The sequence below is a fragment of the Microtus pennsylvanicus genome, chromosome X (genome assembly GCF_037038515.1).
Source record: "Microtus pennsylvanicus isolate mMicPen1 chromosome X, mMicPen1.hap1, whole genome shotgun sequence".
Classification (NCBI taxonomy): domain Eukaryota; kingdom Metazoa; phylum Chordata; class Mammalia; order Rodentia; family Cricetidae; genus Microtus; species Microtus pennsylvanicus.
This window is the reverse complement of record NC_134601.1, coordinates 131,762,989-131,781,225: the sequence shown is the minus strand read 5'-3', so window position 1 is coordinate 131,781,225 and position 18,237 is coordinate 131,762,989. Positions and strand designations below refer to the sequence as shown.

General features: G+C 41.9%; 1 protein-coding gene across 2 annotated transcripts in view; it reads right to left on the bottom strand.

The window, feature by feature from the left end:
* Shroom4 (shroom family member 4) overlaps window positions 1-18,237 on the bottom strand; it is a 203,887-nt gene that overhangs the window by 48,651 nt on the left and 136,999 nt on the right. The window contains exons 1-2 of one of the 2 annotated variants that reach the window (XM_075957515.1): window positions 6,371-6,458; window positions 1,521-1,655 (exon numbers count right to left, since the gene is read on the bottom strand). In XM_075957515.1, the coding sequence (XP_075813630.1) occupies window positions 1,521-1,576 (56 nt within the window). In that variant the 5' untranslated portion in view covers window positions 1,577-1,655; window positions 6,371-6,458. Of the gene's footprint in view, window positions 1-1,520; window positions 1,656-6,370; window positions 6,459-18,237 lie in introns of those variants that run through there. The other variant, XM_075957514.1, reaches the window with a different exon arrangement.

The window sequence follows — 18,237 nt, the reverse complement described above, 5'->3', positions numbered from 1 at the left end:
TCAGAACCGACGATTGTTCTTGTTAATAGAAATTTTGATTATTTACTGAGGCCTTTTACAGTCTTCCATCTGAAGCCCAAATGAGATGACTTTCTTCACTTTCTAAGCCATGAAGTAAAGCAAACTGATGATTTCAGCAATCTGCGGAAGAAGCTGAACTGCAATTGGAACCCAGGACTCTCTCCACCCAAAGTCTTACCTCCTCTCTGATAACACTTTTAAATGGGAAAAAATAATAAACTCTGTGCAGATGAAATCAGATAAGAAACAAAGGGCCCTTGTCAGAGCCCAGGCATCTACTAAGGCAGGAGCTGCTCTCGGCTGTCATTGTTATCAACGTCCTCCCTACTATTAGCCATGATCTATGAGGGGGCTATGCTCGCCCATACTTCCCTTATCTACTAACAGCCAAAGCCCGCCAGGAAGATCAAGGGAAAGATATCATTTTGAATGTTAAGTGCCATTTCCCAAACACATAGCCAGACTGAGCCAAGAAATGCCATTAGCTCTCCTTGACCAGAAGCTTACAGGTTGCAGGTTTGCTCTCAGAAAGGCCCTGGCTCAGAAACCAAGCCCCAGCTGAGCTGTGACAGCAGCCCATGAGAGCTCCTGAACAGGTTCCCCTTGTCTTGCTCAATGCATGGCTTTAACCACTTTGCTCAGTTGGTTCTGAGCTAGCGATGCATTCATTTCTTGTTGTCAAGGAAACCTGCTATTCACCTCATTTTCTGAGGGAACACACACACATACACACGTACACATCATGCACACACACACTCAGATGGGAGCCAGATCTAGAATATATCTCTGTGCATTCTTCTAGAACAAAACTGCCTCTGCCATGAGTCCCTGGATTCTAAAACCAAATAAAATGAGCAATCTAGGGAAAACTCACGCCTTAGCTTCCTTGAGCCTCCCCCCCCCCCCCGAACAAAAAAATCACTCTTGGAGGGGAGACATGATTATTGAAGGGAAAATACAACTGAGCACTATACTTTGGCTGGCTTTGCAACTGGGGTAAAACAAACAAGTGATTTGTCCCTTGAGCAGTTGTTTTGATAAAAATGGACAACACCAAGCTCCTATCACGGAGCTGGACTTGGGGAGGTCGCTGCTTTGGAGATTTCTGCTCTGTGAGAGAACCAACAAACACTAGAGGAAGTTCCTAGTGAGAAACTATGGATAGAGAAGACTGCCTCCGACAGGAATCAAGAAAAGAATCTGAAGAAGAATCAATAGTGAGACAGAATGAGAAGCAGGGCAGGGTGGTTATTTTTGTGGTTCAGATGAGGTACTTCAAGGAAACACTACCAAGAAGGAAAAAATGCAGACTCAAAGTCATGGTGCTAGCCTGGTAGTCATATAATTAGATAAGAGCCCAGGGACTCTAAATGGCCGTGCTATTTTCTGCTATACCCATTCAGCTCTAAAACATCAAGCAGGGACAAGATGAGAGGACGCAAGTGACCAGGCTGTTCATCCTCTAGCCCACCTCGAAGCTAGCCATCCTGCAGACTCACCTTGTGTTGCAACCAGAATGCCAAGACAAGCTGAAGGCTTCAGAAGGGAAATGCATGGTGGTAGCCGCTTCAGGGCACCCCTCCAATAGCTTGGCCACATGCCATGAGTGCGGCCTACTGACGGGGATGTTTCTCCTACAACAAGAAAGAGCCAGGAAGTCAGTGCTGAAATCACTTCCCAAGCAACTTCCGTCCCTACCCCCTTTCCATTCAATGAGCTAGATTATCTTCCAAGGAGTTAACGTAGACATCTAAGTGTTCCCCTTAGCTTCATTACTCAAATTTCCTTCATCTAAGGGATGATTCCTGGAGACATAAAATGCCAGGTTCAGTGGAAATGTTTTGTTCATAAACATATCCAGGGGGCTGGAGATATGGCTCAGTGGTTAAGAGCACTGACTGCTCTTCCAGAGGACCTGGGTTCAATTCCCAGCACCCACATGGCAGCTCACAACTGTCTGAAGATCCAGTTGCAGGGGATCTGACACTTTCACACCAATGCACATAAAGTTAAATAAAGCATAAAAATATTTTTTTAAAAAAAACATATCCAGGTATCGCTGGGCAATGGTGGTGCACGCCTTTAACCCCAGGACTCAGGAGGCAGAGGCGGGTGGATCTCTGTGAATTTGAGGACTAGCCTGGTCTACAGAGGGAGTTCCAGGTCGGCCAGGACTACATAGAGAAACCATGTCTTGAAACAAACCAAAGCAAACAAAAGCATACCCAAGGATGTATACTAATTCTAAACACATAGTAGATGCTCAGTAATATTTGTGGATTGCACAAAAGCTGCTGACCAATGAATAGCAAGCCTACCTGCACTTGTCTTTAAGGGAAAATATCAATATGACCAATCTTCCCATTTTTCTCTGCAAAAGGACGTGAATGGTTGAGATGCTTTAACAAGTCAGCGGTGGAGTATGAATTGTTCAAATGTTCTTCATTAATTCTGTTAAGTATTTATTGTATGTTTACTATGTGTCTTCTAAAATACATGTATTTCTGGGGATATTGCCATGAGTCAAACACAGTCTATACTTTTGAGAGCTTGCTGACTCAAGAATGAGACAGAACTAATTGAAACGAAGTACCATAAAATTGCCCTAGAGACTGAAGGTTAAGATGGACACAGACACACAGAAGGGAGATACTTGAACTTGCAGACAAAGTCATGACAAAGAGTCCAAACTCTTGTGAGAAGAAAAAGGACAAAGTGGTGAACAGGCTAGGGTGACAGAAGAGATTGGCTATTTAGCATGATGGGGGCAAATAACTGGAAACAGGTCTGCGGCCAATGCCCTTAATATAACCAGAGGTTCTGTCTGGGGCTAAAGCCTACAACTGCAACTCTTACAGTGACTTGCTTATATACGGCCCATCCATGTCAACTGTCACACTTCATATGATTAGATGCCACTCTTATGAATGGGAAAGCTAAGCCAGGACATTGTAGAACTAGGGAAGAAAGAGATGGCTGACGGGAGGGAGAATAGAAGCAGGAGAAGAAAGACATACAGATGAGAGAGAAGGAGAAGAAGTAGAGAAAGGGAGAGGGCACAGGAGGGCCAGGTAACACAAGAGACAAGGAAAGATGACAGAGGGATAAACAAATGTCAGAAGGAAAGACACTGAGAAAATTTATAGGAATATACAGTGGGTGCCAGGAAGATGAATGTCACTGAGGGACAAAATCCACTGAGTAGATAGTAGAAAGATATCTAGATGATATATTATTTAATAATTTATTCATGGGCCCCTTATTGGGCACTGGTGGTGCAGATAAGGACTCCTGTTGTCAGAAAGCTTGCTATCCAGTGGGATAAGTAAATTCTCTAACTCCCATGAGCAGGCAGAGTCAAGAAGGAGCCCTGCAGCCTCTCTGGAAATGCAAAAATTCTGAAGACTCAGACAGCACAAAGTCAAAGCCTAAAAAGGGAGTCCTGAGGAGCAGGCTTTGCTGGAGGCAAAAGACGCAAACAAGGAAATACATGGGAAGTAGGGCAGAGAAAGTTACCTATCAAACATCAGGACCATAGATCAGCAGCAGTGGCTAAAATTTGTGGTGAGGCCCCATCCTCATAATCACATTGTCCTATGACGTCCTATGATGGAACATTGAATACACAGCAAGAAGACTGAAGGTCCCAGAAGGTACTTGCTCTATGCTTGGTTGGAATAGCATACCCAAAGCTGTGGTGTTGGGAGAACGCTGCTGTTACTTGCATCCAGCAGTCATGTGGTCAAAGAGTCATGTGGTCAAGCATCTCCCAGTTGGAGGAATGTTTACTATTAGGTCTGTATACATCTATTATTATGGCTGGTGCTTCTAAACACTGAGACTGTAGTTATAAAATAGGGAACCTACGCTATTTTGGGTCTTTATTCCATATCCAGGATTTCTGAGTTTCTTCTGAGTCGAAAACATGAACTAGTAAGCATTGATTTTCCCAACTGCTTAATCCACTATTTGCTCTGTTAAGTCTTCTCTTATAAAGTATCTTTGGCTTGTTTGCCCGTTCCATCTATGTACCCTGCTTCCCCCTTTTCTCTCTCTTTCCTTCCTCTCTCAATTTTGGCACCTTTATAGAACTACAATTCTCCTTCCAGAATCCACTGCTACTACCTTTCAATTCTAGTTATGCCCTCAATACTGTGTCCAAAGTATTATGTCCACCTGCCAAAGAGTGTATTTCTACCCGTGGCTTTTAGATCCTAGCAGGTTAAACAACATCTCAATTGGAGGGGCATTCTCTACCACTGAATTCCAGTGCTTTACCCTGTCCTGCTTTAAATACAAACTGGACCAGATTTTAAAGCCTCCATTAGCTGTATTATACTAGAGCTTCATCTTCTTGCTCTGATCACACTTTGTAGCTAGCTCTGTTTTTTCCCAACTCTTCTTTATTGTCATTCATTTTTTAGTAGAATTTATCCCAGTAATTGGACTGCTTTGATTTGAATCCCAACTCTATCACTTACTAATTTCTGTTGCTGTCAACAAGTGACAGCTTCTCAGAATTATGATTTCCATAGCAGTAAAAGGGGGATATTCCCAATGGTCATTAACTTGCACATCTTTGTGGACATGAGGCACTAAACAGTATACAAATTAAAGGAAATAAGTATGTACTGCCAGTGTCATCTCCTCCGGGGAGTCTATCCCAAGGAATGTAGTCCTCATAATTTTAGCCCATCATAACATGCTATTTTGTATTGCTTATCAACATTTCGTGTGTATTAGCTTTGTCCTACTAATTATATTAAATTAGTAAGTTACGCGAAGCAAAAGTCTAGCATTTTCTATGCTCCTGTTTTCTTGAGAAATGGAAGAGTAACTGGCTAGGTTATTATAGGAGTTAAAAGCAGCATCCTCACCTGCCTATGTTATTGTGGGTATTAGAAGAAGCCTCTCAAAGAATCTTGTAAAGAATCTAGTGCTTTACCAAGTGTTCAGTAAATCCCACTGAGCACAATATTGGCTATTAGCTCAAAGTTGTCCTTTTAAATGGCTCAGGGTGCTTCCAACTAAGTGTGCTCGAGAAACTTCTGTCAAGGTTCAGCTGCACTACTCCCCTGCTACACTTAAAACAGTAGCTGAAACAAGCCCAGCAGTCTCTAGGGTGTCTCCAGTAGAAAATAATCCCAGAGGAGACAGAGGAAGGGAGGGAGGGCTCTGGAGACACTAGAAAAAAAAAGAAAGACTGGGAGGAAGGAAATCTCAGCAGAGGGCCAGATCAAGTTCCCACTTAACCCTCGTTTAAGAAAAGGAAGAAACAGCCGCAAGCCCAGTACCTGGTCTGTTATCATTTGTGAACTGTCCTAGACTCGGCAACGCTTGTGTTCAAACCTTAGTTGTGTAGCCTTGCCCAAGGATTTTCTGAGGTGTTGATTTTTTTAACTTGGGCAAGGGGGCTGGGCTGGAACCTAGGATCATGTATGCTAGGCAAGTAGTCTATACCGCCAGAGCTTGGGTTGTATAGTTTATAGTCTTTATATGGAAAGTATGATGATGACTATCTATTTCTCTTGAGCTATGGTCTGATATAAACGATGCAATCCCATGTGTGAAATCGATTGGCATAGTGCTTAATACGGACATTCTATAAACATATGAAAACAATAAAACAGGGTCCTCTACTGAACACTGAAGCTATGTCAGGTACTAAGTACCTCATATGTATTAGCTGATTTAATCCTCACTTCCATGTCGTGCTAAGACCTATTTATTATTACCCCCGCTTTATCAATAAAGAAAGAGAGATGCAGAAAACTTACATTATTTTTCAGAAACACATAGCTAGCAACAAGATCTGTGGTTAGAATTAGGATCAAAACTCAGACCTGGGACTAGCAGGGTGGTTCATCAGGTAAAGCATTTGTCGCACAAGCCAGAACCCACATAAAGGTACACAGGAAGAGCCAAAGACACAGAGCTGTCTTCTGGTACACAAACACTCACACACAAATAATAAATTTGAAGAAAAGACATGCTCAAAGGGCTCGGCCTCATAAAGTTTATATATCTAAGGCTTGACATAAACATACCTCAAGAAGCAGTAAGAAAAGGAGGTCCCGGTGGTTCTAGACTTAAAACTATTTCCTCCAGAGGAGAAGGGGGAGGATGAGCGACAAGTAGTGTAAGAGAAGCCCAGGCATCAATTAGACAGCCTGACCTCAATATAGGGACGACTAGAACCCTCATCCCTTTTCCTAAAGCTGGGGTAGGCACTAGGACTGCACATATTCTATAACTTCGTATCCTCGAATGCCTGTCTTAGGAAGAAAACCAAGACACCAAAGGAAGACAGTGGGAGAAGGCAAAAGTTGGAAACTGTGGTTGTACCTACCATGGAAGTTGCTCAGGGAGAAGAGGTGGCTTATGACAGATTGGAGTATGCAGCTACTTCAGTCTCAACCACTCCAGTGTCTTCTCTTAGCTGGGGACCATCAGCCCTCTACTTAAGACCCCCCTGGGCATGAGGCAGACAGCCCAAGATCCTAAATGCCATCCAAGGAGTTCAAGTGGACAGCAAGCGACAGCTATCAGCCTGCTTGGGTTTTTCTGTGGCCACAGCCTTAGGGAACGTCAGCCAGTGTCAAGGGCTGGATAAGAGTAAAGACCTTGCTCCAGGAACCAGCCAGCGCCCTAGTGGCAAGGCAAAGGAGGAAAGGCAGTTCCAGCAGCAACCCTCCCTTCCCCCCTACCCCCACCCCATTCCTGCCTCCTACCTCTTCTGTGCCCTGGCCCATCCCATCCCCAGCTCAGAGACCAATAAGGAAGCTGGGCCCCTAGCCACTGCTAGAACTCAGGAAAGGAGCAAGGAAATGATGTTTGGGAAAGATAAAGCGGGTGTCTAAAAAGAATTTTTAAAAATACACGTAAGTGAGAGAGAAAAACACCCCAGACGCATACACTTAAAAGAATTCCTGCACTTCCTGGACTGAGTTGACCCCACCCAGCCATCTCCGCAGGTCCTCAGGGCCCCAAGAAAGAAGAACCAGCCTGGCTTAGCAGCCTCCAGGTCCAGAGAAATGGTACTATTTTTATAAAGTACTCATTTTTATAAAGCTAGGGACCACTGACTTAAACATTTTTCAAGGTAAGGGTCCTTCTGCGATACAAGAGTTTACAAATATTCCAGTCTTTTCCTTTCAAGAAGCAAGTGAGCATCTGTTTCTTGCCAAAGAAAACTTAATCTCACACTAAACACTCCAATTCCAGAGAAAGAGCTGATGAGCAATGTTAGAATAGTGGCACGTGGGAGCGTCCCTAGATCTGCTATCAGTTCACGCTGAAGTCTGGCAATCGTACCTTCTATGGGCTTCGATTTCTTCTCTAAAAAATAAACCAGGAACTCAGTTGTCAGGAGTGATCCTTGCACCTATGACATAAAGTATTGTGGTGGTGGTACATCCAAGTCTGAGGTGCACAGTAATATTCTTACTGACTCTGTGCTGGCCAGAACCCAGAACATTCTATTACAAATTTGTTATACCCCTAAGCCCAGGCCCAGGTATCAGAACTTAAGTTTTCTTAGGGATGTCAAGTAAGGGCTTTCCCGTCATAATTAACTTGATCCCTACTCCAATTTCCCTTGGCCTCTGGCTTCAATTTTTGTAATTTATGGTTCCCATGAGGGCTTATGCAAGCTCCCTCAAGACAGAAAGTGTGCTAGGGCTTTCCTCTCAGGGGAAGTTAGCCCCATCCTCTTGCATTCCTCTGTACCTCACATAAGTTTATCAATTTATACAAGTACTATTGCAGGGCTAAGTTTATAGGGAATACGGAGCTGACTTGAAATCTTGACTTCCCTTAAATGAACTTTCTTGGCCTACTGACTGTCATAGAATTTTAAATTTCTCATGTATGGAGCACAGTTGGCATGTAACAGGCACTTGATAAACAATATATATATATATATATATATATATATATATATATATATATATATAATGTTATTCATACTAAGCTTAACCAAAGTGCACAATGAACACCGTGCTATTAGTAGCAAGAAAATCGGTTTCTTCAATCCAAACAGGGATAGATGAGAAAGGTTCAGCTAAAAGAAGGCTCAAAGCCAGACTTCGTGCTTTCAATCAGCACTTGTCAAACTTCACTGGGCATGTGGGTCATGGGGCAGCAGACTCTGACTTGGTGGATTTAGAACAGGGACAAAGCAATGACTTTCTACAGAGCGTTAGGATGAGCCTGCTCCTGTGATAACCACATCAGTACCAACATACTGGCAAATAATGCCTGTTACAAAAAAAATTACAAGGAAAAATGTCTATTCTCACTTTAATACTCAGGTTTGGGTATCTAGTCTTTTGTTGCCTCTGGTTGCCAAATATCTTCCTCTTTTCATTCAGCAAGGTTGGTTCATGCAAGTGTTTATCTGATGAGGTTTCTTGAGCTCCAGGTCTGAGCAAAATAAAGAGCACCTATTTTGACAACAGTCAGAGGCCATGGCAGGCCAGCTGAAACTGAGCCAAAAATGAGTAGAGCTCGAAGGATATTCTTGGCATTGGTTAAGGCAGGGAAGCAGTGAGGCCAGGAAGGTCGGATAGTCCCCAGATGAGGTGATTAGCAGGTGGGCACATAGGCAGAGAAATCCTCGGACAAGGAAAAGTAAGATAAGTACTCGAGTAATAGTTGGCCAGTTTGGAATTTTCTAGAGGTTAGAAAATACGGGGGAGTGATGATGGTTGCAGCATAGCAGATAATATGATAGACTCTCCTGTGCTTGGAGCAAGGCACTTCTTTTTGAAGACCCAAGAAGACAAGCACTTAGTCTGGGGTGGGAGGATAGTAGATACATGCAGCACTTAGTCTGGGGTGGGAGGATAGTAGACACATGCAGCACTTAGTCTGGGGTGGGAGGATAGGAGACACATGCAGCACTTAGTCTGGGGTGGGAGGATAGTAGACACATGCAGCACTTAGTCTGGGGTGGGAGGATAGTAGATACATGCAGCACTTAGTCTGGGGTGGGAGGATAGGAGACACATGCAGCACTTAGTCTGGGGTGGGAGGATAGGAGACACATGCAGCACTTAGTCTGGGGTGGGAGGATAGGAGACACATGCAGCACTTAGTCTGGGGTGGGAGGATAGTAGACACATGCAGCACTTAGTCTGGGGTGGGAGGATAGTAGATACATGCAGCACTTAGTCTGGGGTGGGAGGATAGGAGACACATGCAGCACTTAGTCTGGGGTGGGAGGATAGTAGATACATGCAGCACTTAGTCTGGGGTGGGAGGATAGTAGATACATGCAGCACTTAGTCTGGGGTGGGAGGATAGTAGACACATGCAGCACTTAGTCTGGGGTGGGAGGATAGGAGACACATGCAGCACTTAGTCTGGGGTGGGAGGATAGGAGACACATGCAGCACTTAGTCTGGGGTGGGAGGATAGGAGACACATGCAGCACTTAGTCTGGGGTGGGAGGGTAGGAGACACATGCAGCACTTAGTCTGGGGTGGGAGGATAGTAGATACATGCAGCACTTAGTCTGGGGTGGGAGGATAGTAGATACATGCAGCACTTAGTCTGGGGTGGGAGGATAGTAGATACATGCAGCACTTAGTCTGGGGTGGGAGGATAGTAGATACATGCAGCACTTAGTCTGGGGTGGGAGGATAGTAGATACATGCAGCACTTAGTCTGGGGTGGGAGGATAGGAGACACATGCAGCACTTAGTCTGGGGTGGGAGGATAGTAGATACATGCAGCACTTAGTCTGGGGTGGGAGGATAGTAGATACATGCAGCACTTAGTCTGGGGTGGGAGGATAGGAGACACATGCAGCACTTAGTCTGGGGTGGGAGGATAGGAGACACATGCAGCACTTAGTCTGGGGTGGGAGGATAGGAGATACATGCAGCGAGAAGTGGTAGATCATTCAGAAGCTGACTCCCAAAAGAGTCCTTTAAAGACTGTTGTGAGGAGGGAGGGAAACAGAATAATTCTGGAAGGAGCTAATCTCCAGCTACCCTAGTTGGCTGTGGTATCAATATATTTTTACAGCATCTCCTGTCTTTGTTCTTGGTTCAGTAAACCCCTTTCAAGACAGTGGATGGGAGATGACAATCAAAAAGTGAACCATGGCTCTTTCCCACCCAGGGCAAGAGGAAAATGTGACCCTTATTATTTGGGACTGTGGTTTGGGCTGTAATGCAATATGGACTCTTTCCTCTTCTGAAAGTGTTTGGATAAGGAGAAGCACAAAAGAGTGTCCTTGATTAGCTCTGTTTACTTTCTGGGGCTCTTTTAGCCACCCCACAAATAGTAGATTCCACCTTCTGCACACGAAGAAGCCCAAGCATATCCTGGCCCACTAGGCAGGAAGAGAAGCCTACCGATCGGGGGAGGGGGGCCAGGGCAGTGCAGAACAATATACATGCATGGCTTGTTTATCTGGCAGAGAAGGGAAAGGCTTGGTCATAAAGGAGGGACACAGAACTCTGAATGCCTTTCCCTACTAGACAGCTGGCTAGGGGACACTGAAGCCTAGTGATCCAGATACCCTTCTTTATCAAAGACTCAATCAAATGGGGAAAATAAGAGTGAGTGTGAGTGTGTGTAACTTAATTTTTTAATTTCTTTTTATTGCTTCACAATATCCTACATGTATATAATATGCTGTGATCATCCACACCCCCCCATTACCTCCCCTTCAACCCACCATTATTCCCTCTCAATTTCATGTGCTTTCTTTTTCTAATACCCACTGAGTCCACTTGGTGCTGCCCATATGTGCATGAAGGTAGGAGCATCTATTGGAGCATTGGGTAGCATCTCAGGTGCTACGTCCTGGAAGAAAATGATGGTTGCTCTCTCAGCAACCATCATTTGCAAATAGCTCTTCAGCTAGAGCTGGAAACCTGTGACTTCCTTGCACATTCCTGCTGTAATTGTGTTTGCTTTGATCTTGCACAGGTCTTGTGCTCCTGTGAACTCTTGTGTGTGACTGCCCTGACATGTCTGGACAAGATTGTTTAGCTATTGTCATGAAGTTGTTGTTTGGGTTCCCTCAGATTTTTTTTTAAAGTTCTTCTCATACACAACACACCCTAACTGCAGGTTCCCCTACAAACTTTCTGCTTAGGACTGTCTTCATTGTATCCTGTAAATCTAGGAGTGTTGTATTTACATTTTCATTAAATTCTAGTAAATTCTACAAACTTTCTGCTTAGGACTGTCTTCATTGTATCCTGAAATCTAGGAGTGTTGTATTTACATTTTCATTAAATTCTAGTAAATTATAATTTTCTTTGTTATTTCTTCAATTATCCATTCATTATTCAGTAGGGTGTTCTCCAATATCCATGACAATGTGTATTTTGTGATTTCTATTGCTGTTTTATAACTAGGCTTATTCCACTGTGATCAGACATAATCCACACACTTATGGACACTTGATTTTTGACAAAATAGCCAAAATTGTACAGTGGTAAAAAGAAAGCATCTTCAACAAATGGTGCTGGCATAACTGGATGTCAGCATGTAGAAGAACGTAAATAGATCCATACCTATCACCCTGAACAAAACTCAAGTCCAAGTGGATCAAAGACTGAACCTAATAGAAGAGTGGGGAATAGCCTTGAATGCACTGGCACAGAAGTCAATTTCCTGAATAGAACACCAGTACCACAGACACTAAGATTGACAATTAATAAATGGGACCTCATGAAACTGAAAAGCTTCTGTAAAGCAAAGGACACTGTCAAGAGGACAAAGTGACAGACTACAGAATGGAAAAATATCTTCACCAGCCCTACATCTGACAGAGATTTGATCTCCAAAATATACAAAGAACTCAAGAAACTAGACATCAAAATATTAAACAATCCAATTAAAAAAATGGGGCACAACTCTAAACAGAGAATTCTCAGCAAAAAAAAAAAAAACCTCAAATGGCAGAGAAGCACTTAAAGAAATATTCGTCATCTTTAGCCATCAGGGAAATACAAATCAAAATGACTCTGAGATACCATCTTACACCTGTCAGAATAACTAAGATAAAAACACAAATGATAGCTTATGTTGGAGAGGATGTGGAGCAAGAACACGCCTCCATTGCTGGTGGGAGTGTAAACTTGTACAGCCACTTTGGAAATCAACGCAGCAGTTTCTCAGAAAATTGAGAATCGAGCTATCTCAAAATTCAGCTATACCAGTCTTGGGCATATACCCAAGGGATATTCAATCATACAAGAACACTTCTTCAACTATGTTCATAACAGCTTTATTTGTAATAGCCAGAACCTGGAAACAAACTAGATGCCCCTCAACTGAAGGATGGTTAAAGAAAACGTACTACATTTACATAATGGAGTATTATTCAGCTGATAAAAACAAAGACATTATGAAATTTTCAGACAAATGGATGGAACCAGTAAAAATCATCCTGAGTGAGGTAACCCAGACACAGAAAGGCAAACATGGTCTGTCCTCACTCATAAGTGGATATCAGCTGTAAAGTTAAAGGATAAGCATTCTATAATCTACAGATCCAGGGAGGCTAGGTAACAAGAAGGGCCCAAAGGGGGATACACGGATCTCCCTGGGAAGGGGAAATATAGGAGATCTCTTGAGTGGATTGGGGATGACTGAGCATGGGAACTTGAGGGATCAGACTCAAGGGGTGTGTGGAGCATGGAATGCTGAGAAAGATGACTGGAAAGCGGGGCTTTATGGGGTTGGGTAGAAACCTGATACAAGGCAAAATCCTCCAAGTCTACCAGGATGACCCCAGCTAAGACTCCTAGCAATTGTGGGTATATACCCTGAACTGACCATCACCTGTGATCAGATTGGTGACTCCTGTTGTTGTCAGCAGAGAGCCTTCATCTAGTGACTGATGGAAGCAGGTTCAGAGACCCATGGTCAAACATTGAGCTGAGCTCTGGGAGCCCTGCTGAGGAGAGGGTGGAGGCATTGCAGGAGCCAAGGGCGTCAGGGACATCACAAGAAACACTCAGAAACAGATAGCTTGACTACTAGGAACTCTGAGAGTCTGAAGCAACAACAAGGGAACCTACATGGGAAGGACCTAGGTCCTCTGCATATATGTGACAGTTTTGCAGCTTGGTCTACTTGTGGGATGACTAGCAATGGGACAAGGGGCTGTCCCTAGTGCCTTGACTATTTTTGGGGGAACCTATTCTTCATGCTGGATTGCCTTGCCAAGCCTGAATACAGGGGGAGGTTTTTGGCCTTAGGGCAGCTTGATACACCATGGCTTTGCTGATGCCCCTTTCAGAGTGAATATGGAGAGGGGTGGATTTGGGGGATGGAGAGTGGGGGAGAGGTTGCGGAAAAGAGTAGAAAGAGAGGAGGGAGGAGAGGTTGTGGTCAGGATGTAAAATAATTAAATTGAAAAAGTAAATAAAGTACCATTTTATCTTTCACTTTTAAATTATTCTCCAATCTTTTAGATGACATATACATAACTCTATGAATAACAAGAAATTCCTAAGGAAAAATGATCGGGTTCTACAGGAATCCATAACTTACCCAGGCAACTATACAGCTGCCCCACACATTCCTACTAAGGGTCTCCAGTTGAACATATGACTATTAAACTATTTCAGACATCTGGATTTTGTCCTCAGAGTATCAGCCTAGCAAAATGCCTTTCCAAATACTTTCCCACTGCTTGGTATTAAATAACTTCACTTCTCTAATTAAAAAAGATTGTATCTGACAGGTTCATTTTATTTGGGGGGTTAGGTAATTGGAAATGAAACCTAGGGCTTCAGACATGCAGATCCCTGACCCTATTATTAAGTTCCATCATCTGACAAGTTGTTACTCATGGTACTAGCGCTGAGAAATGGTAGTGGCTGTAAGATCAGATCATGGCTGGAAGAATAAGAAGAAAGTTTTTGGGGCCGCATAGCAACAGAACACTGGGGAATTCAATTGAGGTCACTATCAAGGGTTGAAGAATGGATACACGAAGTATGCATCAAGTAGCAGGTGCCAAGCCATCCAGCAGCTAACCCTGTGTATGGCATTGTAGTCAATAAGTACCTTCCATACACAAGAGCCCACTAAGCCCTTGCAATGATCGCATAACTACTCCTATAGAAAAGAAGAAACTCAGGCTGCAGAGACTTAAAGTAAGACTTGAACATAAGTTTTCTAGCCAAGTTTCTGTGCTGTTTCCTAAGTTTTTCTAAGATAGCATTAGCATCCCCTGGAATTGTAGCACAAGGCAAATTCTGAGGCCCCACTTCAGAACTTCTGAAAGAGAAACTGGGAGGGAGACACTAAGGCATATTTCTACAAGTTCTTGATGTAATTCTGGTACAAGTAGGCATGGTCAAGCTTGATAACCTTTACTCAACCATATATTCTGGAACAGTGATTCCAATTCCTTTTTAAAGTACTACTGATGGCCACTGGTGCCTGTTCTTAGACACACGTGGAACCATGCCCTCTACGGCAGGCTGAGGGTCTCTTCGCTGCTGTCATTGCTAAATACATAACAGACAATAACTGCTTGAAAAGTTCTTGGCCTCTGGGGTAGGAACAGACTTCTCTATGATGAAGAAGGTTTCAGAACTACAAACACAGTTTCTGGGTCATGACTGTTTTTGTCAGAAGGACATACAAGCTGACAAGCAATTTCCATATATGAGTCTTCCCTGGGAGGCCTTACCTGGCTGAACCATAGTCTGTGTACACCCCTGGGAATTTTGCAGTCTGGGGTATTTATAAACTTATAGTTTATTAATCTTCAATTTTCTGTGACTTTCTTTCTTTCTATAGTGCTATAAAATTCAGTTGACAAACACACATTTATGTTATACATGATGATTTACATATGCAAACATTAATTAATGTTTAAATTATGATAGTACATTTACCGTATAACACAGGTAGAGAGAGAGTGTGTGAGTGTGTCTTTGTGTGTGTGTGTTGGTGAGATGAGAACATTTAAGTTCTAACTTAGGCCTCCATGATGGCACACCCTTTGGCAGGAATTTTGCAAGCTTCAGACCAACCAGGGATACATTGTGAGATCCTGTCCAAAAAAGAAAAAGTCTACTTTCTTATAGAATCTCAAATAACAACAAAAATTTCCAGGACTGCGCAGATACACTGCTGATATTTTGTATTTCTTGAACTTTTTTAAAATATTTTTTTATTTCTGATATTTTAATTACATCTTTCCCTTCTCGCCTCTCTCCAAATTCTTCTTTTACACCCCTTGTTCTTTTTCAGGTTCTACAAATTTTTAAGGAATACTAACGCTGTTTCACAAAACAGAGAGTGAAGAAACACTATCGACATTATCCTGTGAAAACCGCAGTCTCCTGCAATATTAGAACATAATGACAATGAAAAGAAAACTACAGACCATGTTCCCTTATGAATACAGATGCAAAACAACTCAGTAAATAGTTGAAAACTAAATAAATGGCAATTTAAAAACATTACAGGTCATAGCTCATGCTGGTTATATTCCAGGTATATAAGGATAATGTTACACTCATAAACAAATGTAATAGCAAATAAATATGGAGAGAAGTGAGATGTTTATTCAAAAGATACAAAAGAAGGTTTCTAATAATGTCTAACATTCCTTCAAGATAAAAGTCCTAAATAAGCTAGAAATAGAAAAAACGTAACTCAACACATTAAGGATAGATAAAATAAACTGATAGACAACACCACAGTAAGTGAGGGAAAGCAGAAATCATCTCTAAGAGACAGACAGACAGACAGATGAACAGTCAGACAGACAGACAGACAGACGGTGGCTGCCCACTCTCTCCACTCTTTTTCTGTACAGATGTTTGAAATATTACAGCAAAATAGGCAAGAGAAAGAAATTAATGGAATATTAATAAGAGGAAAAAGTCAAATTATCCCTGTTTGCAGATCAAATTCTACTATATTTATAAGACCTTAAAGATGCTATAAGAGAAATTTAAGATAAGATAAATAATTTCAGCAAAGTATAAGAAAAAAAGCTATCATACAAAACTAGTAGATTTTCTATAAGTCAACAAAAAAAAATCTCCCGAAAAAGAAACCAAAGGGAAAAAATCCAATTTACATAGTCTCAGAAAGATCGGAGGAATTGTGAAAATGGCTATATTACCCAAACTTGTGTAGGGTTTAATGCAATTTCCTTTGAAAGTCTAATGACATTCTTCATACAACTCCAAAAAAACAAAACCTAAAATCCACATAGAAGCATAAAGATTCCAACCACTCAGAGCAGGCCAGAGTAGAAAGGGCAATGCTGAAGTTATTAAAATGCCTGGTTGAAGTCACACTACAGAGGTATAGTAATGCAAACAGCAAAAGTGCTGCACAGAAATAGATAAATAGACTAACATAATGAAACAGAGGCGGCAGAAGTAAACCCATGCAGCTATATCCACTTGAGATTTGAAAAAGGTGCCAAGAGCAAACATGGAGGAAAAGACAGCCTCATCATGAGAAAGGGTACAGGGAAAACTGGATAACAAGAGAATAAAAATTTATTGTGGGGAAATGGATATAACTTGAGATCGTATGATAAGTAAATAAGCCATATTCAGAAAGGCAAATATCACATTTTCAAATGTGGAATCTAGACTAACACTCTCACACACACGCACACACACACATACATGCATACACATACGTAGGAGGGAGACTATTTGGGGGTGGGAAATAAAGGGAGAGAAAATAACCAGAATGAGTAAACTAGAAAGAGAAAGAAAGACAAATATCACATAGTTTTTCTCATATGTAGGGCCTAGATTTGATGGCATATTTATACTTTGTATACAACAAAAAACATAAAACACATACAGGAGAATTAATGTGAGCAATCATAGGTTTTATTGTAATATATTTATACGTTCTTATCATTTCCTGTAAGATCATGTTTTTTCCATCACCTAAGGACTAAGTATTCCCTCCCAACATGACTTCACCCCTGCCTGCTGTTCTGAGCACCCCCTACTAGTTAGTATCACCCACTGCTGTTGTGACCCCAGGCTCTGCCACTTATGACCCCCATGTAGAAGCATGTGACCCTTCTACAGATTACTGAGGACCTTCACTGAGAGCCTTTTGACTCTTTAGAAGGTTTATTGTGCTACCATGCACAAGATCTGCACAAATTCCAGCTAGAAAAATCCCAGAAAAAGGAAGTAGGCATAAAGTCCCACCCCTAACCAAGAAGCTTTTTTTTTTAATTGGTAACTGCTCAGTTGGTTGAGAGCATGGCTGCTCTTTCAGAGGACCAGAGTTCTGTTCCCAACACCCACATCAAATGATTCACAACGCCCTGTAACTCCAGCTCCAGGGAATATTGTATCCTCTTCTGGACTCTGTGGGCACCCACCTCCCCCATATGCTAATAAAAATAAAATATTATTTTTAAAAATCTGAATTTAGCACTGAATCCTCAAATTAATATTTTGTTGATATTTGGAGGTAGGGCCTTTCCAAGGATGTTTGGATTAATTACAGGCATAGTGAGCCATAATGATTTCAACATTCTATTTATAAAACTATGGATCTAAACTCCAAGGCTTACTCTATTTTGCACTGTAATGATCAATACCCTACAGAGTACCTGCCATGAAGACCTTATTTAATCTGAGGCAGTCCCTTAATAGAAGCAATCCCAACCTTGAGAACAAAAAAACCCATTTATTTTCTTTGTCAGCAATCCCACATATAATATTTATTATAGTAAATGAAATAGAAAAGAAATAGATTACAATAGTACCTGAACATAGATGGAAGGGTAAAGAAGAGAACCCAAAAGGAGTATTAGACTTCTTAGTATTCAACCTATCACCAGGATCAGCAAAGGAACTGTGGTTTCAGATCAGTTGGTTTGCAAAATATTCTGATTTTAAAAGCAATACTTACAGAAGGCAAACCATCCAAGTTGTAAGAAGATGCATATAATAAAAAAGAGCCTCCCATACTCCTTTAAAAACTGTATTCACCAAAGAAGCAATATGATTCAAGAGTAAGAGCATAGTTTCAGGTAGATATGGTGGCACACACTAGTCCAAGCAATTTGGGAAGCTCAGGAGGGAGGATGGTAAATTCATGGCCAGACTTGGTAATCTCCTCACTCCCACCAAAAACAAACAAACAAACAAAACAAAACAAAAACAAACAAAAAAAACCCCAGAAGTTCTAGAACCAGAACTAGTGTCTAGAGTTAAATCCCTCATCGTT